This window comes from Hippoglossus stenolepis, chromosome 20, assembly GCF_022539355.2.
Source record: "Hippoglossus stenolepis isolate QCI-W04-F060 chromosome 20, HSTE1.2, whole genome shotgun sequence".
Lineage (NCBI taxonomy): Eukaryota > Metazoa > Chordata > Actinopteri > Pleuronectiformes > Pleuronectidae > Hippoglossus > Hippoglossus stenolepis.
This window is the reverse complement of record NC_061502.1, coordinates 17,920,371-17,942,685: the sequence shown is the minus strand read 5'-3', so window position 1 is coordinate 17,942,685 and position 22,315 is coordinate 17,920,371. Positions and strand designations below refer to the sequence as shown.

The following is a 22,315-nucleotide window of genomic DNA, read 5'->3' as shown; positions in this document are numbered from 1 at the left end:
TAAACCTTCATTAATCCCTTCCTCAGCTTTTTAGTGACTATCTCTCTCTCTCTTTCTCTTTCTATAGTGTTTCTTCCTTTGGTTCGTTTCAAGTCTGTACTTGGCAGTAGAAACGCAGCAGGGCATACTCAGCATTCCTAGGGAGTGTCTGAGAGTCCAACTACTCTGACAGGCGGAAGAGGGAGAGAGCAACACACACACACACACTCACACACTCACACACAGCACACACATGCATTTTATCTCTCAGTAAAAAAGACAGGATACATGCGTGTGCACTTCATGAAACAGAGGATGTGGGGAAACGCCCGTAACAAGCACAGAAGTACTTTTTATATGACATCACTTTGCCTGAGTCACAGCTGGGACAGTCACCGCATCACACGCCCCGGCTGCAAGAGATCCGCATGAAACCGGCCGCCATGTTGGATCAAACTATACATTTCTTTTTTTTTTATTTTAAAAGAGGAACAGAAGAAGAAAGAAGCACACATGGGGTTGTGTGTGCAATAAAAAACAGGAACATACAAACATAAATACAAACCAGGTGTTGTTGTACAGTATAAATCATATAAATATCCTGTAGAATTAAAAAAATATTTTTAAAGTTTTAACAGCCTTTTTGTTGGAAATTGTTCAACGTCTTTCAGGCAAAAATTAAAACAATAAAACAGGATCTTTTATTGCTGTAGTTGCCAAAAACAATATCAAATTTATTGAGAAACATAACACTTTTTGGGGGGGGGGGGTTCTAACAAAACAAAATACGCACATTTTCCCCAGATAATGAAAATTATTGAATAACACGATCACCAATAAACTTACAGAAGTGAATTCATGAAAATTTATGAATAATTCTCAAGAGAATTGAGATTTGAGCCCAAATGTCAGCGCTGCGCACTCAGTCGCATTTCTGTCAACTATAAGACACGCCTCCCCCTACCCCCCCCAACCCAGTAGCCAATCACATTAGGGCGGGTGCGTGAGTGAAGGCAGCGTTGACCAATCGCAGGGGCGGAGTCTGCCAGAAGGGGGCGGGGACAGGGGGCGTGGCCGGGGGCTGCAGGGTGTCGCCGCGGTGGCTCCATTCGAAGGCGGCGGCGCTCGTCTCTCTGTGTTTCGGCTCTAATCTCTCCGGAGGAAGTGAGGAAGGGAAAAAAGAAACAAGGGCCCGAGAATCGTTTCGCACCGGCGGCGAGAAAAAAACAAAACACCCCAACGGTCCCCGTCCCCCCCACCACCACCACCAGCCCTCTCTCTCCCCCCCGGTGACATCGGTCCTGCTGGAAGTGGTTCTGGGTTCGAGCGGCTGGAATGACGGAGTGTGCCGAGAATCTGAATTAGAGAGAGAGAGAGAGAGAGAGAGAGAGAGAGAGAGAGAGAGGAGCCATTTTGTCCCGACTGAGTGGGAGCAGCGGAGGAACAGTGGAAAAGAGGAATCACACGGGAGGAGTGGTTGGGCTCTTTTTTTTTTTTCGCTTTCTGTTCTCATGCTGTAAAGCGACCAGGAGAGCAGGGGGGGGGCAAACAGTCGGGGCCCTCGGGGAATCGAACATCTCGGGAACACGGACGCGTCTCTTTTCTTTCTGCTCGGGTGTTTTCAGAGCCAACTAGCCCGCCGAGCTAATCAACAGATCCCAGCCCGGTTAGCTGTGAACGGTCCGGAGGAGCGAAGGGAGCCGGCTGTAGACTCACACTCGGGCGTGTTAGGTTGCCATTTTTTTAGTTTTTTGTTTGTTTGTTGTTGTTGTTGTTGTTGTATCCACCCGGGTGAACACAAGCTAGTTCTCAATGGCGAAGAAGACGTACGACTTGCTGTTCAAGCTGCTCCTGATCGGGGACTCGGGCGTGGGGAAGACCTGCGTGCTGTTCCGCTTCTCCGACGACGCCTTCAACACAACCTTCATCTCCACCATAGGTAAGAGGGGACCCCCATCCCCCCCCGGGGAAGGGGGACATGCCGGGTCCGGGTGGTGTGGGGTCTGTCCCCGGGTCCGCAGCTCGGGGGACTCGTACCCTTCAGCTGGGAGAGGCGGGCAGGGCGAGTGCAGTTAGCCGCCGTGCTAGCAGCGTGCGGCGGCTCTCCGGGCCTGCACAGGCTAGCTTCCAAGCTAGCTGTGCAGTTTTACGAGCTCTTGGTCGAATCCCAGTCAACCCCCCCATTCTTTTTAAAAGTATATGGGAGTTTAATAACAACACCCGAGGGTTGTTGTGGGTTTAGTTGGCCAGTGATGTCCAGTAGAACCAGTTTCTGAACCAGGGGAATTGCTGTCACGTCAGTCGACTCAGTAGCTAGCAAGCTAACTGGGCTAGCAGCAGTGCAGGGCCTATAACAGACGTATACATGTTAGTGTTAACCTATATAAAACCGTTATAATTACACGTGTGTCATTAATTATACAAGTGTTAGACTTGTATTCTTCTCCCGTCACAGCAGTTCGCAGTTGAAAGTGCTTATAAGCAGCAAATTATGTGTAAATAAACAATTATATGTGGGTTAATGTTTTATAACTATTATTGTTTGAACAGCATTTATGTTGCTGAGTCTCATCTAGATCAGTTATGAAGATTTCTTTACAGCTGCCTTGACTTGTTGATTAATGGACTTTTTAACAATTAATCAGCAACTGTCTTCATCACATATATAAGATTTTAGTCACTTTTCCTGCTTAAATGTCAAACTTTCCCTGTTTTCGCTGTGCAAATGTCGTCATTTGCAGCTTTTTCTCCTTCATTTATATTTATATAGATTTGAAATATCTTTACGTCTTTATCTGAGATGCAGGCAAATACATTTTTACATGTCACCTCTGATTGAGATTCAGTATTTGGGTAAATTATCATTACTTGCAGAATAATGTTTAGTATCTGAAGTCTCTTAAATGTCACCGGCAGCTGTGGCTGTCAAGTTATATTGAAACATACAGAAATACAAGTATCTGTGATTTTATATTTAAGTGCATTAGTAAATATACTAGTAACTTTCCACGTAAACAATTCATCATGGTGGCATCATCAGCTCCCCCCCCCCTGGTCCTCTACGCATGCGTGCGTCCATCATCACGCTCACATGAGTCAAGTGTCAAGCTATGTCAAATCCCTGCACGGCCCGAGTGAAGGCTCCATTTACTGCTTAAGATCGGCCGTTGAGTAATAACGTAACATTAGATGTGTGTTGCTGAACCAAATTAAGCCGACTGTTTGCCATGAACCGGCATTAGATCCTTGATCTCTTGATTGGGCTTTACTTTCAAGCCCCGGTTTTTCGCAACCTAGGTGTTGACAGACGACTCCTCCCGACTGTATGCCCAACAACACACAACCATAATGGGCACCAGTGTTCCCGGTGGTATCCAGGCTAGATTAGATTGGTTGAGGTACAGCCATGAACTGCGTGCTGTGTTGCAAAGCTCGCTGTCACGTGGAGGTATGTATTTGTTTATGGTTTGGTCGCTGCTGTGGCTTTTCTTTATCCTGTCATCAGCCGAGTGCTTTGAAGAATACACACAGTCGTGTTTCTCATAACATAGTCATAGGCTTTTATCCAAAAACTCAGGTTGACATTGGCACAGTGTTTGATCAGAACCTGTCACTTCTGTCATGAAGATTAGAAGTGCAATGTGTGTAAAACCCTAGGTTGTCCACAAAGGTGGCAAGTAAAAGATGCAGATTTAAGGAATTTCAAACCATCTCCTCTTTCTCTGGTTCCCTTCAGGAGTTGTCCTGGTTAAGAAAATACAACATAGTTGTAATCCAGTCGGGATTGTCTCTCACCCTGTCTCTCACCCTGTCTCTCACCCTGTCTCTCACCTTGTCTCACGCCTTGTCTTCGTTCTACATCTGTACTCAAAACAAAGAAGCTTGTCGTATGTTGAGCTGCAAAAAGTTAGGAATATGCCGGACTTAATCCACCTCAGCTCATGCAATCTAATGCTAATGCAGTTGCCTTCATTGCTTTTAAGGCAAGTTTGTGTAGTCATTCTGAAAGTAAAGCCTCGTTCAAGTACTCAACTTTTATTTTTCCCCACTGCCCTACTTGGCCAGTAGATCAGAGTCCTACTGGCCCCTTGTAAACTTTCACGAGTCTGAAGTTTCGTAATATAATAATTACAAGGGCCTTTTATTGCAGCACGCGTAGTAAAAATGTATCACTCTTTTACACGCTTCAGACATTAATGAGTAGAATAAAAAGAGGACAGAGCTGCCATTACTAGATTTATTATAGTTTTATTGCTCAAAACAAGGTAGCTCAGGAAACAACAGTCATCCAGACAAATAAACAGAGCAATCAGGGCGTCGTGGAAATCTGCGTTTGGTGTGAACGCATCATTAGGACTCCGATGAACAGTCACTGGCCGGGGCGGACCGGTGACTGGTCAATCAACTCGCCCTGCATAAACCTTTCCTGGCCCCGGGCCACTGGTAATGTTGGACTGTTCCTTGTGGATATAGTCCCTGCTAGGAAAGTTGAACCCTGTTGGTTTTCCTTCTGCCTTGTGGTGACTTGTTCTGGTTGGAATCAGCGATGTCATATGATTAGTGGTTTCATGTCACTATTCTGGCGCAGTGTATGATTAGTGAAGGCAACAAATTAGTGCAGAAAAATTACCAGAGTTCAGCAAACCCATGAATATGAAATGGATACTGGTTAAATTAGAAAATCTGTGAGATGGATTTTATTTATTTTGCAGGACAAGTTTCACAAAGGGTGGAAACATATTTCACAAGAGAGACTCTGCAATAACAGGAGCATAAATGTTGCCTGACATAACAGCAGAATACAAATGAGCAGTGGAATTGTTTTCTCTGACATTTGCAACGGTCTCCAATTTGGCCAGAGATATTAAATTCCTCAATATATAATAGTTTTGGGGACGGCACCAAGTGGCTGCAGCAGGAACTGCAAAACGTGTCCTCCCCCATCTCTGTCTGTACATTGTGGACCAGACTGGACGAGAATATCTGCAAGATGCAACTTTTAGGACTAGATTCAAATCAGGTTCAGATCTGGATTCATAACATAAAACCACAACGTGTGAGTGGAAACAAACATTGGGAAGAAATAGCAGAACCAGGACATGTGAAACAGAAGTGGGTTCTTCCCCTGACACTGTACTCATACCTTTGGAGTCACAGTGTGATTGGAGACACAGCTGCTTCTCAAAATACCCCCGCTGGAAACCCCCCCCCTCTCGCATCAGTCACTCATCCTTATTTCCAATCCTCTGAGTGTGTCTCTCCCCCCCCAGTTTACATTATCGGTTATGAATATTAAGAGTGCTGAACATGCATAATGTTGCAGTCTGGATCCCAGTTAAACAACACGTCATGAATTTTGCATGGAAACTGGCAGATGGAGTCAGTGGAATTCCTGCTCGTGGAAGGAATGGTTCCTCTCGGATGAAAAAGAAAACCGCTCATAAACCCCGTGGACTTTGTGTTCAGGACTTCCAGTTCAGTTTTTCTGACTGTGATGGAAAGCGTCGCTCTCTTCTCGTGGAGCCTGACCACTTTTCCAGCGATTGGATCAATGTTGCGTCATTGCACAATGCCTGTATTTCCTTGACAACCTGCCAGTGCGCCTCGCCAGGAGAAAAGCCCGACAGTGTTTTTACTCCTCACAAGGAACAACAGTAATGTTACGTGATCCGTTCCGGGCCAAAAATCTGAGTGCTTAAACTTTTTTAAAGCAGTTGACGCAACAAAACTCAAATGTTTTAGTGGTGAACGTCAATGTAGGCAAACACAGCTGCAATTCGTTTGCTAAAACATCCATCTCCTTCCCTTTTGTCCGTTCTTTCTATCAACCTCCTATCGTTCTTTCTCTCCCTCCCTCTCTCTGGGGTGTGAATAATATATAGTGAGTCATACTTTGGCAGCCAGTTCCTTCATTATCCTGTGGCCCTGCCCCACCTAGAGCACAGCTGCTTCTTGGTCTCTTTTAGCTAACCCCGATTTCTGACCAGAGCAGAACTGACAGCTCGGCGTTTAACAGGAAAACACAACTCTGTGGCCAAAAGGGGAAATCGGTGATGAGTCACCACTTTTTACCAGGCCTCCCTCGGGCTTTCACAGTTATGACGATGATCATGAATATTGTAAACACGATCATTTAGAGTTGAAACTGTCAGAAAATTGATTAGTCACTAGTTCCCGTTTCTGCATTTCACTGTTTCACTGATTACGGAAATGTTTCACTTTTTGCAGCACTTATTTAAGAAAGTTGTAGACTTAATAATAGAGTTTGACATTTTTGTCTTTCACGTGAACTTGCGTCTACTTGTTGCTGCGATTACTCGCTGCCACGAGTCTCTGTTTCAGGGGTGGCACCGGTAATAATACAAATATTGATTGATATGTTTAAAGAAAGTAGAAAATGCCAGAGAATAATACATTTGAAGACCCCAGGATGAAGCCTTGACAGGCCTCTTTATCCAAACAACAATCGTCTAATTGTTTGATTATGAACTGAAACAAATCAGTTAACTGAAACAAATCAGTCCTAAATGCTCTATGGTTTGTTACAGTTATGCTATGTTGTGCTCAGGTGATCCAGTTTACTCGAATAGTTTCCAGATCATGGATTCCTTGTCTATTTTAGCACCATAGAAATTCATATTTGAAGTCATAGCATTTAAAAAATACAGCTTTTTACGAACATAACGAGGATTAAACACAAGAGTCCAAGGAAATAACTTGGAGGAAATTCACCGTCTAGATGAGCGGAAACATCAGGACACGTCCAAAATAATTAAATCCAAAGTCCAGTGAACAGAAACTGAAAAATGAGTTTCCATTGCTGAACAGTTTATTTGTGAAACGCAGAAACAGCCACACGGAAAAAACTGTCTGCTCGTCTGCCACAGAAAGTAAAGTGTCCCTTCACTGCACCGACCACTCTTCAACATCACATATAAATATCTAACCAGGTCAGGTTTTAACAGCGATGAGGTTACTGTAGTGCATCAGATCATTGCCTCTGTTTTCCTGCCTTAACCTGATTTTGCTGTGTTACCTGGTTCCGTGCACGCGCTCATTGTTAACCAGCTGCTGATCCCACAACCCTCTGCTCATGGGTTCAAGGTCTGGGCATGACATGGCAGAATCAGGAAGAGAAAGAGTTCATGTTATTGTCTCCCTGATGGAAACAGCTGTCGCACACTTTTCATTTTACTCTCTCGCTCGACGTCTTTCTTGGGTTGTTTCTCATCCGTCATTGTTGATGTTTCCATTTTCTCCTGACATCAGTGCTGAAGTCTTTTAAGCTCTGTAAGCTGCTATTTATCATTCATCCGTTTCCCATCGTTGCTGTCTCTCACACGCTGGACGTGTCCGCCCCTTTCTAATGGATGTGTATACTAATATCTGTGTCTTTTGTTCCACAGGAATAGACTTCAAGATCAAAACTGTTGAATTACAAGGAAAGAAGATCAAACTACAGATCTGGTGAGTCAGTGCGTCGTTATGAGATGACTTCTTTTTGTTTGTAGACCCATGAGTGTCCTATCTGTGCAGGGCGGAAAAAAATGCACAAACTTTGTTACATCATAGTGAAACATCTGTTTGACAATCCTCCCTCAAGTCCAGAAATATGTCGGAACAGGAAATGGTCATTGGCCCGTCAGGAGGTCTGCTGGGGGGGTTACCAGTTTCCTCCACCACTTACAGCAGCTGAAATGACTATGTTTCCGTTTGCAAAACTTAAAAGACCATCATTTCTTTCTCTTTCTTTCTTTCTCTTTCTTTCTCTTTCTCTCGTTTTCTCTTTCTGTTTCTTTATAGCTTTTGTAATGTCCTGTTTATGATGGTTCAGATGCCGTCGTAGTTTATCACTGTAACAAGGCTGCTACACGGAACTGAAATTGATATCCCGACATTTTTAAGATACGGTGACACATCCTCCGCAGCAGCAGACAAAAGGCTTTTCATTTTAATCATTCAATGTTATCTAGAGCTGAGACTGAGACACCTGCACATCCACACCCATGGTTATCTTCTCGAGTCCGACTGATTGTGATATTGATTTGAAGTCCAGCCCTGTGATGTTGTTAGTTGTTGCAGCTCTAATAATAATCGAGATAAAAGAACGTGTTGCTTTCTTTGTCACACATTGTAAACTATTTTAGTTAGTCTGCAGCCATAGTTACACGTGTCTGCTACACCTTAAGGTCTGTGACATAAATAATGAAGCTACATTATCTCACTTGAGCGAAGCAAAGCAGAACAAAAAATGTAGAACTAATCTTAATGCTGAGTAATAGCTTTTATTCTTACATTTTCAAACAACCTAAATACGGTCTGTAGCTAATAAGTGTTCAGATTAGAGTCTCTCAAACCTTGCATATATTTTAATGCTCAGTTTTATGTGTGGTGAAGATCTTAAACTATTTATCGTCTGGGGCAATAGCTGCAATGAATACAAATGTGTGTGTGGTGTTGTGTTTGTTTAGGGACACAGCCGGTCAGGAACGGTTCCACACCATCACCACCTCCTACTACAGAGGAGCCATGGGCATTATGCTGGTCTACGACATCACCAACGCCAAGAGCTTCGAAAACATCAGCAAATGGCTGCGCAACATCGACGAGGTAAAGAAGTAACACAATACCAGAGGGCTGCTTTTAACATCTCTGTGGATTATGGGTTGCTGTGAGGGGATCTAACAGGATCTGTGTTTGGCTGCAATAGATTTAAGTACTGTAGACTATTATATGAGTCATTTAACAAGCCTGATAATTCAGAACGATGAGCTGTCGGTAAAATATGCTGAGTTAATTCTGCCGCTGAGAGCTGAGAGCTGAGCGCTCCTCTGTAAGAGGTACAACAACTCTGCCTCCGGTTTAGCTTCCATATCTCTATGGTCTTATCCATGTTGGTGTGTTTCACCCTCGCACATCCCTCTGTGTATAGTGCTGTCGTCTTACTCCTTATCTTAGTGCGTCTCTGGGATCCATTCCAGAACCAGCACGCCAGATTAAGTCAATAATAAATAGTTCCTCTTTCCTGGGAGTAAGAAAACACTGTAATGTTACAACACATTATCAGTCTGAAGGTGTTGGCTAATGAATAAGGCCGATGGGGGGGGGGGGCGGCATTCATCAACACTTTCCTGTCATTTTTCTCACCCTTGCCGTTAAAGAGCTTTGAGTCGAGTCGAGGAAAAGGAAGCACATTGCATTTCCTGACAACTTTGAACTCGACCTTGTTCATGTTGTAGCTCAGTGTTTTTAAAAGCTCGTTCCCTCTGGGATAGGTTGCATGGTTTTGTTGGAAAGTGCCATGAACACAGTGTTAAGATCAGTGGGTCTCCACCTTCTTTTGTCCTTTAACACTCTGTAACAACATGATATCGACTCCTGACCTATATTTCAACTGTGTCTATCTCTGAGTTTTGACACCTTCAACCAAAAAGCAATGTAATCAGTCCGTTGACAGGATTTATGACAACTTTTAATGACAGAGTCAGTTATAGTCACAGTCTGTCTGCCCCCTGTTGGCCAGTATGTACTTTGATATGTAAATATTAAACCTTTTATCACCTGGTTGTGTTGAAATGAGTTTGATTGATCGACTTACGGGACCTGGTCCAAATGTGAATGAGTCAAAACAAAGTGTGTGTGTGTGTGTGTGTGTGTGTGTGTGTGTGTGTGTGTGTGTGTGTGTGTGTGTGTGTGTGTGTGTGTGTGTGTGTGTGTGTGTGTGTGTGTGTGTGTGTGTGTGTGTGTGAAAATAATCTGTCCGGAGGTTAAGTTTTCTGTTGCGGAAGTCGTCTAATCATTGTTTTTTTTTTTCCTTTATCTCTTTTTCAGCATGCAAATGAGGACGTTGAAAGGATGCTGCTAGGCAACAAGTGTGACATGGAGGACAAGAGGGTCGTACCAAAAGCCAAGGGGGAGCAGGTGAGATGGTGCAGTCCCTCGCCGCTGTAGGAAGGCCCTTCGTCACGCAGCTCCCGCGTCCTGATTGGCTCGTTTGTTGCTGCCGTTTGGTCGGCACATGTTCAGTTCCTAGTCGTGAACACAGAGAAACCATGTGATCATTAAGTGTCCTGCTGTTAATTACATTTTCACACTGACGTGATGAGAGCAGGGTGGTTTTCACATGACGACACAGTTTGAGCTCATTCAACACTAAAGGTTATAAAACCCAGTGTGAAGTTAAGAGACTTCAAAGCAGAGATGATGGGATGAGTGTGTGAGGTCTGGACCTCGTCAACGGCCGTGACGCAGATAAATAACTATCGTTTGTTTGTTTTCTGCTTCACGACTGTGGTGACGCTGCTGCTCCGCACTAGAACTAAAGCTTTCAGTGTAATCAGGACAAGTGACAACATGTGTAGGTGTGCGGAGCCTCTTAGAGCAAAGTAAACCAGCAGTGACTAGTCAGTCTGCAGATTTAGCAACATCAGATACAGGTCTGCTTACTCATAGACACACACACACACACACACACACACACACAGACTGTGTGTGTGTGTGTGTGTGTGTGTGTGTGTTAGCACCAGTGATACCTGATCCCTGCTCCACGTCAGCCACTTTATTTTCGGACCGGACCTTCTCCTGGCTCTAACTCGCCCTCGTTTCCTCTCCACAGATTGCGAGGGAGCACGGCATTAGGTTTTTTGAGACGAGCGCTAAGGCCAACGTCAGCATCGAGAAGGCCTTCCTCACGTTAGCAGAAGACATCCTCAGAAAGGTGAGCGAGCGGCTGTTGTGAGTGGGAGATATAACCGGTGTGTGTTTCCATTTGTACTCGTCTACTGGCCTGTTGGTTTCTGCCTGAAATGGGTCGATACTGGACGATGTTGGATTCTTGCATTGATGTAATTGAATACTCCACTTTTTGGGATGTATCCAAGTGGAACTGGAAAATGTACAATATCAACTGATAGTGAAAATAGTCATTACTTGAAACTTAAATTGATAATGTTACGTAAAGTTTACCAACTCTTTTCTTGCTATTGTTTAAATCCGGGGGGGGATGTTGTTAGATTTATCATCTACAGCCTTTTTAGTTTTCTGCCAAATATTAAGAAGTAAAGTTTCTGAAACATGTTTGAAGGTGAGTCTGTGTTTTGTGTCCGTGATGTTTCATTCTAACGTGTTTCTGTGTCGTCCTGTCAGACGCCTGTAAAAGAGCCCAACAGTGAAAACGTCGACATCAGCAGCGGAGGTGGAGTCACAGGCTGGAAGAGCAAGTGCTGCAGTTGAACAACTCCTCTGTTTCACGCACACTAACGCACACAGACACACACAGACAGACAGACACACACACACACTCTCTCTCCCTCTCTCTCCCTCTCTCTCTCCGTCTCTCTCTCTCTCCTCTTCTCTCTGTCTAACTGCTAACTCTAACTCTCTCGCCCTCTAACCTGTCTCATGAGTTTTTCTTGCACACTGACACTCTGTCTCTTTTATCAGAATAAAACAATAAACCACTTCACTTGTTAACCCCTCCACCCTTCCTCTTCCTCTTCCCTCCTCCTCCTCCTCCTCCTCCTCCTCCTCCTCCTCATCCTCCACCCTCCCCCACCACCTCCCACCTCCATGTTTTTCCATCTGATGCTCATTTTTATTTCTGATAAAAAGAGAAATCCAGTCACGTTTCTTGTCATTTGTTTTAAAGGTTGTTAAAAAAAAAAAAAAAAAAGTGCGAACAGACAAGCTCATGTTTTTAATATTTCCTTTGCCTGAGCTCACCTGGTCGGACCCCTCACCCCTCACCCCTCCACCTCCTCACCCCTCCACCCCTACCCCCCACCCCCTAACCCTCGTAACCCTCAGCACTCACCTTCAGTCAGAGGAAATAAAAAATACAAAAAAAAAAAAAAACTAAGACAAACGTAGGATTAACATTTTGTACATTCAGTGAGGTTTCTGTTGTCTAACCATATTCGGTCATTTACAATTTGTTACCAAGTGACGGAGGCGTGGCCAGCTCCTTTTGTATGTGGGGGTTTATTTTGTCCTGTGCCTTATATGGAAGACAGGGGCGGGGCTGTGTGGTGGGCGGAGCCACATCCACCCAATGAAATTACAGTTTAATATTCTGTCGGGTTCACGGAGACGCCGAACCGAAGCGGAAACGTTTGAATTTCTCCTCCAGCCAAGAGAACGGCATTATACAGTATATGTCCTGTTTATTGATGTTTTATTTTTGTCTGTATGATTTATTTTACTTTTATTTTCTTCCCCTTATTTGGGTTGAATTGTTTTTTTTTTTTCCTGCATGCAGATTTCTTTGGGTTGGAAGCGTTTCTGTAACGTTGTGTAACGTTTGCCACTGGGTAACTGTGGGGGGGGAGGTACACAAGTTCTCTTTGGAAATTCAGACAATTTTGCAGATCCATTAAAAATAAGCTTGTTTAAGTTAACTTGTTTGTCGTCAATCGTGTGATCAGTTGTGAAGTTTCATGTGTCCACTTGTGTCCGATTTTAAACTACTAGATTTACAACAAGCCATGTTCGGGAAATCAAACTATAAAGATGAAACCTAGAATCACAGATTTGCAACTTTTGTCGTTAGATCCTCGAACCGAATAAAAGAAAACTTCCCAAAAATAAACTTTTACCTTTTTAAAAAGGATAAAACCTGAGAAGCACGTGATTAATTTAAATTTGGATCATCAGGTTGAGAAAAATCATATTTTATCAACTCAGATCAAATGTGTTGATATTAGTTCAAACAGATATTGAAAGTATAGTCATAGTATTGTATTGTATAGTAGAGTGAAGCTAATTAAACTGGGTCAGTAGGCCTGGTTGGCGCCCCCTGGTGGCAATAGGTCTGAAAATCATCACACTGACCTGCATCTTTTCCATGAAACTAAATCTGAGGTGTCACTTCACTTTTATCACAAGTAAAGTATTTGGACAGTTTCAACTTTCAATTTAAATCCCAAAAAATTGTCTTGGCTTTGATTTTAGAGGGTCATTTCAATGTCTAAAATGTTTTTATTCAAACAAATGGATGTTAATGATTCAATTAGTGGAAATGTTGACATTCTCCAATTGTTCTACTTCAACTGTTTCTGGGATGAAACTTCAGATCTGGATTTTTAATTTAGGCTGAAATGGTCAAAAGACCAATTTTTTAAAAGCCTAAAATTCCCTCACAGATGCACATATACTTTCCTAAACTATTGGGAAGTTTTATCTGTAATTTGGTTTATTAATTGTATTGAATAACTTCAACTATACTAATACTGCCGATCGATAACTTGATCAAATAACCTGCAGACGATGAAAATACTTGTTAATCTAATAGATTGTAACAAAACAACGAGGCAGGTGTGGATGTGAAACATGTTTTGTTCTTTACATTCTTTATTTATCACCTCGTCCCTGAACCCAAACCTCCCGCAGCAGTAATGTACACAAAAATAAAAATTCTCTCACTTAGCAATGAAAACACAGGAGCAGTGCAGAATCACCATCAAGTCCATAACAACTACATTCAGAGAGAATCTCCTCAACACAAAGAACAAAGTACAGCGGGTTTACAGAACCATCAGTTTGTGTTTTCCACTTTTACTTCAGACGCACAAAGAACTCGTCACGTGACGCAAGTCGGCCGTCGTGTTGCTCAAAGACAGGAAGTGTGAAAGATAGGCATTTCTGCTCGATACTGAAATAATGTCATCTTTCTTCTTGCAGTGTTATTTTCTAAAAACAAAAAGTCACAAAAAAACACCTATTTAGTGCTTTGGTTGAGAAATGAGAATAAACGTTTTACAAGAAGGTTTTAACTCTACGCTGAGTGGTGTGAATTAGTGTTTGTTACGAGACAGGAAGACAACATGGAGGCAGCAGCAGTGACACTGACGAGGGCCTGCCCTAAGGAAACAAAACGAAGCAGCTGACGGAAGAGAAACATATTTACATCAACTGTGTACAACTTAATTTATAAATACATTTTTTTTACGTATAAATTAGAAAAATAAAACAACTAGTGTAGATCAATCACGCTACTGCTACTCTCATTTTAAAGTCTGATTATTAACCCTCTTTATATTTGGTGAAAGAAAAAAAAAAAGGCACAGCAATGAATAATTAGAGCGGTTTTCTCCCTGCAAACTTCTACATCACTACACCCCCATCGCGACAGACAGTGAAATATAAATTAAGACGATTTTCTATTCTTTTTTTTTTTTTTTAAACCAACAGAAGAATAAGTCCCACACTCAAACAGCAGCTACACTAACGTCACCAGTTACAATTCTCTTAAATAAATTAAGGCTTTAAGGGGGTTCGGGTTAAGTCAGAGAAACAGAACCCCGACTTTTCTTTGTCAGGCAGAAAAACACAGTGTAACTCCAGCACGCGACAGGAACAGGCTTCAGGAGGTGAGAGGAGAAGATTGAAAAACCTTTAAACCTGCTGGTTTAACGTGTTTGATCCCGAACAGAAACCACAGTTGTGGTAATCTAGTAATATTTCAAAGCAAATGTGAGGATATGATGCTTTTCTTTATCATAGATGACTGAACGTTGGGTTTTGTAGTGTTGGTCGTTTGAATACGTCGCCTCTCCGTGTCCAAATTTCAGTTTTTAGTGTTTAGCTCCCACATCCCTAAACAAGATAAGTGGAATAGATAATAGATGGATTATGAGACCGTGGGACAAATTGGACTAAAGCCCCGAAGTCTATGTTGCTAATGGGAAACACTAAGTTGTATTGACAAAACAAAGTCAATAATCCTTCAGGCTGAGACCTTTAATGTGCTGACAGGCAGATTTTCAGAGTCCCACAGTTCCCAGTGTTTCTGCTAAGCTAACCAGCTTCATATTTATCGTACAAACACGAGACGCAGAAATCTTGTCATCGAGCTCTCGGTGAAAAAGCTAATTAGTGTTTTAACTGTTCCTTTAAGTCGCTGTGTGAATATTTGATCTCTGACTCGTCCTTATAACAAACTTCCTATGTTTAAGGTTTTGAATGCCGTTCTGTTCTCACACACACACACACACACACACACACACACACACACACACACACACACACACACACACACACACACACACACACACACACACACACACACACACACACACACACACACACACACACACACACACACCTTCAGCAAACTCGCTATGTACAAGCGGCTGCTACACGTAGACCAGGTCTCGGCCCTGTGTCGCCGAGCTGCCGGCCGCCTCCTGCGCCGGGCTCTCAGCTTCCGCCTCGTCCTCGTAGCCCTCGTACTCGATGGGCTTGGGGCAGCTGTACGGGTGGCCGTTGTCGTCGAAGAAGCGGCGGAAGGTGAACTCGTAGAAGGCGTGCTCGGGGTGTTTGCCGTTGCGGAACCAGCCGTTCAGCGTGTCGTTGAGGTTGTCCTCGCCGTCGCCGTCGCTGATCCACAGCTTGTCCGGGTCCACGGGGTCGAAGTTGGAGGTGTCCGTGGAGTGGGCGATGGTGGGGATGTACGGTGCCACCTGCTGTCGCTGGTCACTGGAGAAGTCGATGGTCTTGAAGAACGAATGGGCTTTGATTTCGTCCGCGCCGTTCTTGCCGATGCGGTCCTCGGGACCTCGGCACAGATTGACGATGAGATCTGACGCCTCCGGGCTGAGCTTGGCTTGTGGGGGAATGTGCAGCGTGCTCTTCCAGTTTATCACCTGGTTTCAACACAGAGAGAGAGAGACACAATCAGAGACAATGAAGTCTGAGGATGCATAACATTTCTCTGCAGGTGCCACACATACCTTCAGCTGCGTCTCAAGGGGCGTGGTCGCTAAGTAGGGAGGCTGTCCGACGACCATTTCATACAGGATGACACCGACGCTCCACCAATCACAGAGCTGCGTGTATCCTGGAGAAGATTCAAGACGTGTTTACACCAATCAACCGGCAGCAACCTCATCTCATGGGAGGGATTGAAGTGAATTTCTTTGAATCTTTGATTGAAATAATCGGATTTGGATGAACTATAAACTCCAGCTTCCTCCTGCACTGTACCTGTTCGGAGCAGCACTTCCGGTGCGATGTAGTTGGGCGTCCCCACGAGCGAGTGAGCCAGACAGCGCTGGTGCTGCCGGGCCTTCCTCCTCTCCAGGGGCTTCAGCCGGTCGGTGCAGCGGCAGTTAGTCGGGTCTTCCCACTCCTTACTGAAGTCCATGCTGTCCTGCCGCACGTGGTCGCCTGCAGAAAAGATCACACGGCTCATTACATCAATCAGCTGTGGTTTTCTGACCGGCACCAGGTGTTAATGTTTTTAACTGTTTTCATTCTCTCCCTCCATTTAGCATTTTCCTGATTTACAAATATCTGCCGGGTTGGACTGAAGAATGTAATCAGACTAAAAAGTGATACTAACCGCTCTGGTAATACTTGGAGTCGTGCGTCCAGCGGAAACCAGTACAGAGACCGAAGTCGGTCAGCTTTATGTGTCCGTCTCTGTCGATGAGGATGTTGTCGGGTTTGATGTCCCGATGGATGAAGCCCATCTTGTGGACGCTCTCCACGGCGCAGGTGAGCTCTGCGATGTAAAACTGAGCCAGCTCCTCTTTGAAGATGCCGAGTCGGATGAGAAGACTCATCATGTCTCCTCCGGGGATGTACTCCATGACAAAGTACAGGTTGTCCTTGTCTTGGAAGGAGTAGTAGAGACGCACCACCCACTCGTTGTCGGCCTCGGCCAGGATGTCCCTCTCGGCCTTCACGTGGGCCACCTGGTTCCTCAGCAGCACGTCCTTCTTGCGGAGCGTCTTCATGGCATACAGAGCTCCCGTGTCCTCTTTTCTGGCCAAACACACCTCGCCGAACGCGCCGATGCCAAGGGTCTTGATCCGTTTGAACATGGACTTGTCCATCTTGGCTCGCTTTAGCCGGATGTAGTTGGACTCTTTCTGACAGAGCATCATACGCATCTGCTCCTGGGCTTCTGAAGACAGACCCACCTGAGGACAAGAGGAAGGAAAACACGATTTAAAATGTGACGAAGCCTCAGAATAGTGTAAATCTAAATGCACATAAATACATATAATCGTGCTTAGACATAAACTGAGACTAAGAAACTCAACTGAGGAAAACAAGTGCAAATAAAACAAGATGCACAAATTTTAGTCCAAAAAACAAGATATGTGCACAAGCAGTGATGTTATGAGTGAGATGAAGTTCATCCCATGCATTTCCTTCAGCCACAGAGATGAGATGTCATGCTTTTTACGTAAAAGAACAGTTTCTTAACAGCAGCTTACTTGTGTGTGTAATGAACAGCAGAGAAACCTTTACCTTTCAGATCAGCTGTTAGTGACAGCGAGGAGAGAAAAGGAAGAGAACAGCTCAGAAAAAATAGAATAATATGATAAAGACTCTCAGAGAAAACAGTGATTACAAGATAGTTCAGGGAAAAACAGTTGGAAAATAGCAAAGAGCCAAGAAGATTTACTTGTGTGATGAATTAAGAAAAGACTTTTTCTGATTTCTCACCCGGTTCATCTCACTCTCCAGCTGCTTCCTCCGTCTGATCCGCTGCTGATGGTTCTTCAGGACGTTCTCCACGTGCTGCTCCATGAAGAACTTGAAGGCCTGAGGGGAGTAGAGAGCGATCCTGCCCGACTCTCCCCTCGGCTCCTCGTCTTTCTTGTTACGGCGGACGGGAACGGGCGATGTCGTGATCTGTTTATTCTCCTTCTCTGTCGCTGTGGCGTTTTTGCCGTTTTCTGCCGTCTTGTCTCTGGAGTTGTCACCTCCGCTGCTCTCCTCCTCAGCCGGCTCGTCCCTGCCAGAGCCGAGCTTGTTGGCGCCTGGATCGTACGCTGGGGGTAAAGGTGCGGGCGCCTGCTGGAGGAGGTGCTTAGGGTAGGGTGGAGGAGGACCCTGGTAGCTGGGTACTTCTGCTACCACAGGGATCTGAGGAACAGGAGCTGGGGGTTCCTGGTAGGCAGGTGCAGCTGGAGGTGGTGGAGCCTGCTGCAGCCATGGAGGATGCGTGGGCGCCACAGCGGTGTGTAACTCAGGTTTGTGAACACGCATGCTTTTGACTGGCTGCAGGATGGGAGCTTGGGTGATGGCAGTGACTGTGCTGGCTGAGGGCTGGGAGCTGGCCAGGTGCGCTGCTCTGCCGTTCAGCTGGTGGTTGTTGAAGGAGTTGGAGCGGATTGGCATGTTGTGTTGCCACGATGGGGACAGATCCTGGTTGCTGCTGTTGCCGGAGGAGGACTGAGGCTGATTGGGGACCAGAGGGGGCTGAGACCAGGACTGAGGAGGGCCTAAGTTGCACAAATCAAGGTTGTGACTGTTCCGGTTGGGTACCATCAGGGACTGAGGGATGTTTCCACCGTTTAAGTAAGAGGGAGAGGATGCGGGTCCTCCCATCTGATCAGTGGGACTGTGCCGACTGCTCTGGTTGACTGGGTATGGGGGAGGGGGCTGTCGGCTGTTCCCTGCCATGTAGTCTGGCTGAGGGGAGCCATTCTGGGTCCAGCTGGAGGGGAAGGTGAACTTACTCCCTCCAGAACTTTGCATTATGATGGGCTGGTGGCCCACAGACACTGGACTGATCCCACGCTGGTTCTGAGAGGCTGCAGCTGAGTAGCCATCAGGCCAGGCCCCCTGGGGTACGGGAGAGATACGGGGCACCAGGTAATCCATGTTACCAGAGTAGCGCTTGGTTGACGGGTTGCTGTCCCAGGAAGTTGAAGGAGGCATGGCACCGCGATTTGGTGGAGGCGTCACACTGCGCACCTGAGGTGGCAGCGGAGGGTTGACCCTCTGGTTGTTCGCAGGGTGACCCTGGGGGAAGGCAGGAGGTGGCCCGGGGCTGTCGGAGCGGTACATTATTCCATCGACCATGATGGGACCGTGTCGAGGAGCCAGAGACTCCTTAGAGCCTTTCCAGCTCGGCCTCCTCAGCACGGACTGTTGCATATGGGAAGGACCTAAACACACACAAAATATAGTTAGACAGTTACAATTTGAAAAAAACGTATACAGTGCAAGTAGGTTGTACAAAGTATTTAAGAACACAGAAATTCGACTTTCCCAGATTTTTGTTAAAACTTAGACGATAATACAGATCTGCACTAATCCAGATTTATATTTTGACTTGGTCTCTAATGTGATGTGATTTGTCGGCATGTGTTTCCAACTCCGCTGATCTTACCCTGTATTTACCTTTGTGGTTTTAATCCATAACAGTTGTCAAAACACACCCACACAAAATACTTATCAATAGTAGAGTATGTTGGCAGCCATCATGGTGGTTACACGCTACCACACCTGGTCTTCCCAGAACGTATCATTACCGACATCATGTGTGAAAGTTATCAACCTAATTTCCGCTCAATTCTTTCATGCAGTGACTCATTCTCTTTCTCTCAGAGCACTTTGTCAATTTCTTTAAGCAAACGTCCCAAATCCTGAAAACAATAATGGAGGCCGAGCGATCCCGCCTGGACGGGAGATAAAAGGAGAAGAACTCGTCCCAGAGGACTGTTTACGTACCAGGGGCTTTCAGGCCCGTTGTGTTGGGGTTGGAAACGACCATCTGATCCCTCATTGCGTCCTGATAGGTCACCTTACCCATGTAGTCTAAAGACACCCCCACATTACGACTGTTGCTCTGCTTCAGGGCAAAAAACAGACAGACAGAATATTGTATTTTGTTAGGATTCATTACTTCAGCAAACAAGAACAGATTACATATCTATACTTACTTTAAACCTAATGTAAATGGATTATAGCTAATTATTTACATTATCAATTGTTCTGCACATCATTTTCTTCATCAATTGATTATTGCTTTGTATATAAAAAGTACAATTATATAAAATCAAGCTGGAAACAAAGATTTTTATTTGGACTAAAGAAACCTGTTGGTCAACGAAGGAATTAATACAATAAACACATTTTAATTATATTATGATGTTAATTTCTTTCTATAAACCTGTTACAACCCCTGTTACGTACAAACCACTTCATACTTGGATTGAAAACACTGGCTCAAAACCAGTGGGAGCTGCCGACTGAGAAACCACTTCTGTTCTCTCAACTGCACAAGCTTGTCATTCTACTTTGCATACTTGTCATTTTCCAAATGGTGATTACACTCAATCACAAAGACATGTACAGTCTGACATTTTTCCTTAATCTTGCACAACAACAACCTGTCTTGGCAACACACCACCAGACAAAAACACTCATCTCACCTCCTCGAACCCGATGCACGGGGCTTCCAGCGACATGTGTTTGTTCGCCTCGGGGCCGGAGCTGTTGGGTTCATTGGCAAAGGGCATCAGGGACTTGCGGATCTCCTGTAGGGCCTTGTGGTACGGGTTCTTGGGGTTGATGCAGCGCCCTTGCTGCCTCGGATCCTCAGGGACCATTTTCCCAGCTCCGCCTTGATCCACTTTCGGTGGTTCCGAGGGTTTGGACAGGTTGCGCAGGCTGTTCCTTATTTCCTGCAGCATTTGCTGGCTGTTGCCGCTGTAGTTGCTGGCGGGAAACGTTTTGGGCCTCATCTGTCGGTATCCTTCGGGTTTCTCCCCTCTCTTCATGTAAACGCATGTATGGAGACGATGGAGGGGGATGAAGAGGAGGTCGCTCAGTGCGGGGGGGCTGCAGAAGGAGGTGGCGTGCGTCTGACTTCACATCTGCATCCTCCTGAAAACAAACCAGCCATGAGTAGGATTCCAGAGCACATGTCATGCTACCTAACAGGTTTGGCAAATGAGATGTGGTGAGAGCAGAAGTTCAAAAATAGTGACAGATAAACATGAGGAGTCAAATATTAGTCGGGATGTTATGACTGAAAGCTGATTGATTCATGATTTATCGATTTAAGCATCTTTTTTAGTGCAATAAATACAAACCAGGCAGGGAAAGTAACAATTAAGGATAATAACTAATAACAATTAGTTGAAGACTAAACTTAAATACAACAATAATGGAGCAATAACACGAGGACAACAGTCAAAACAACAGCAGATAACATGATATTTTACACAAATCAGCAAACGAGAAGCAGAATAACATAAACTTTCCACTTGACAAAGTTATTGTTTTACTAATTGACTCGTTTATTACTATTTAAAACCAATAAAGTGCAGATTCCTGCCTCCAAAATAAAAGCTACACCTCCTCAAAACAAGACCCCGTCCACTTGCTAGCTATCGTTAGCACTGTGCGCTAACAGCTCGCTTGCTCCGGCGTCGACGATGCTAACGCGACTCCCCGACGCTTCTCGCTAAACGACCCTAAAAACATCCAGAAATTCGCGATTTAACGACAACCACACTGCGGGGTTTTTTTCTCTCAATCCCACTTTGCGTGAGATCTCACGCAGCAGCTGCGTCCCCGCGGCCTTTGCGGGTCCCAGGCGTCCATTTGCTGCCGCTGAGCTAACGACAGGTTGAGGGTTAGCATGCTAGCTCGTTAGCCGCCGTTTGACAACTGACCCGGGGTCCGCAGCGGCCGCTTCCCTCGACACTTCTCCGGCTCCGACAACAAGCGACGGCCCCTCGAACCTTTCCCCGGCGACAAGGACGCGATTTCAGGGTCAAACGTCTGAGTCGAGCCGCTCGTTCTCTGGAGCTCGGGAATTCCAGGGATGTGAATGACAAGTACAACAGACGCAAGCTGCACAAGCTACACAACAAAACAACACACGGCACTTCCGCTGCTTTCACAATAAAAGATCAGGGGGGATATTTATATTATGTGAACCAAATCCTGTAAACGGACGGTGGGAGGCCCTCTTGAAATTGTAAGGATTATTCTTATTATAGTGACCCAGATGAATTGGCTTTTTGAGGCTTCAACATGCTCAACTTCTTACCAAACTTTGCAGAAAATTAGAAAGTGGTGATAATTTACGTATTCTGGAGTAATTTGAAATGGGCGTGGCAAAATGGCTCAACAGCGCCCCCTGGAACGCAGCCCCTAGGTTTCCCTTTGACCGATCTTCACAAAAATCGTAGCCCAGGTGTATCGTGACCAGACAAACAAAAAGGTCTCAAGGGGCATTATGAAAAACGCAACAGGAAGCCCGCCATTTTGCATTTAGTGGCCATTTTGGCCATATTCCACATTTTTACTTTGACGAACTTGTCCCAGGGCTTTTATCTGATCAACTTCATATTGAGATGCGTGTCATCACAACAAGACGGAGATAAAAACTAACTCAAAGATCGACATTGATAATGAAGGCATAAGATTACTGTGACTTTTCGTCAAACGCCATAATAGTGGCGTGGCGTCAAAGTTCATCAACTCACTGTGACACACGAAATTGCTGTAACTTCAGTGTTCGAGGTTCAACCTCCCTCAAACTACATTTGTGTATCAACACTCCCCCCCTGAAAATATTCAT

At 44.9% G+C, this 22,315-nt stretch overlaps 2 protein-coding genes across 6 annotated transcripts; one reads left to right on the top strand and one right to left on the bottom strand.

Annotated features, from left to right (window-relative positions):
• Positions 1-1,063: 1,063 nt before the first annotated feature.
• rab10 (RAB10, member RAS oncogene family) lies at positions 1,064-12,374 on the top strand. Its single transcript, XM_035143410.2, has 6 exons — positions 1,064-1,918; positions 7,386-7,446; positions 8,451-8,589; positions 9,811-9,900; positions 10,595-10,696; positions 11,125-12,374. Exons 1-6 carry the CDS (start codon positions 1,792-1,794, stop codon positions 11,209-11,211), a joined length of 606 nt encoding a protein of 201 aa, XP_034999301.1. The 5' UTR covers positions 1,064-1,791; the 3' UTR covers positions 11,212-12,374.
• lats1 (large tumor suppressor kinase 1) lies at positions 9,725-21,616 on the bottom strand. 5 transcript variants are annotated; one of them, XM_047338160.1, is made up of 9 exons: positions 21,402-21,616; positions 20,154-20,607; positions 19,450-19,570; positions 17,434-18,884; positions 16,319-16,901; positions 15,961-16,143; positions 15,708-15,814; positions 15,080-15,620; positions 9,725-10,008 (listed from the first exon to the last, which is right to left on the bottom strand). In XM_047338160.1, the coding sequence occupies exons 2-8, from the start codon at positions 20,499-20,501 to the stop codon at positions 15,111-15,113; spliced, it is 3,303 nt and encodes a 1,100-aa protein (XP_047194116.1). In that variant the 5' UTR covers positions 20,502-20,607; positions 21,402-21,616; the 3' UTR covers positions 9,725-10,008; positions 15,080-15,110. The 5 variants fall into 5 exon arrangements, with proteins under 5 accessions (XP_047194116.1, XP_034999295.1, XP_034999296.1 ...); XM_035143404.2 differs by lacking the exon at positions 9,725-10,008 and having other exon boundaries at positions 13,294-15,620; XM_035143405.2 differs by lacking the exon at positions 9,725-10,008 and having other exon boundaries at positions 13,294-15,620; positions 19,450-19,567.
• Between the last annotated feature and the right edge of the window lie 699 nt (positions 21,617-22,315).

Coding starts and splice junctions, on each gene's coding strand:
- rab10 (XM_035143410.2), top strand. CDS start 1,792: ATGGCGAAGAAGACGTACGACTTGCTGTTCAAGCTGCTCCTGATCGGG. Junction 1,919..7,385: donor AACCTTCATCTCCACCATAG/GTAAGAGGGGAC, acceptor TTTGTTCCACAG/GAATAGACTTCAAGATCAAA. Junction 8,590..9,810: donor GGCTGCGCAACATCGACGAG/GTAAAGAAGTAA, acceptor TCTCTTTTTCAG/CATGCAAATGAGGACGTTGA.
- lats1 (XM_047338160.1), bottom strand. CDS start 20,501: ATGAAGAGAGGGGAGAAACCCGAAGGATACCGACAGATGAGGCCCAAA. Junction 19,571..20,153: donor CGTGCATCGGGTTCGAGGAG/GTGAGATGAGTG, acceptor TTTGCCCTGAAG/CAGAGCAACAGTCGTAATGT. Junction 16,902..17,433: donor TGGAGAGTGAGATGAACCGG/GTGAGAAATCAG, acceptor TCTTGTCCTCAG/GTGGGTCTGTCTTCAGAAGC.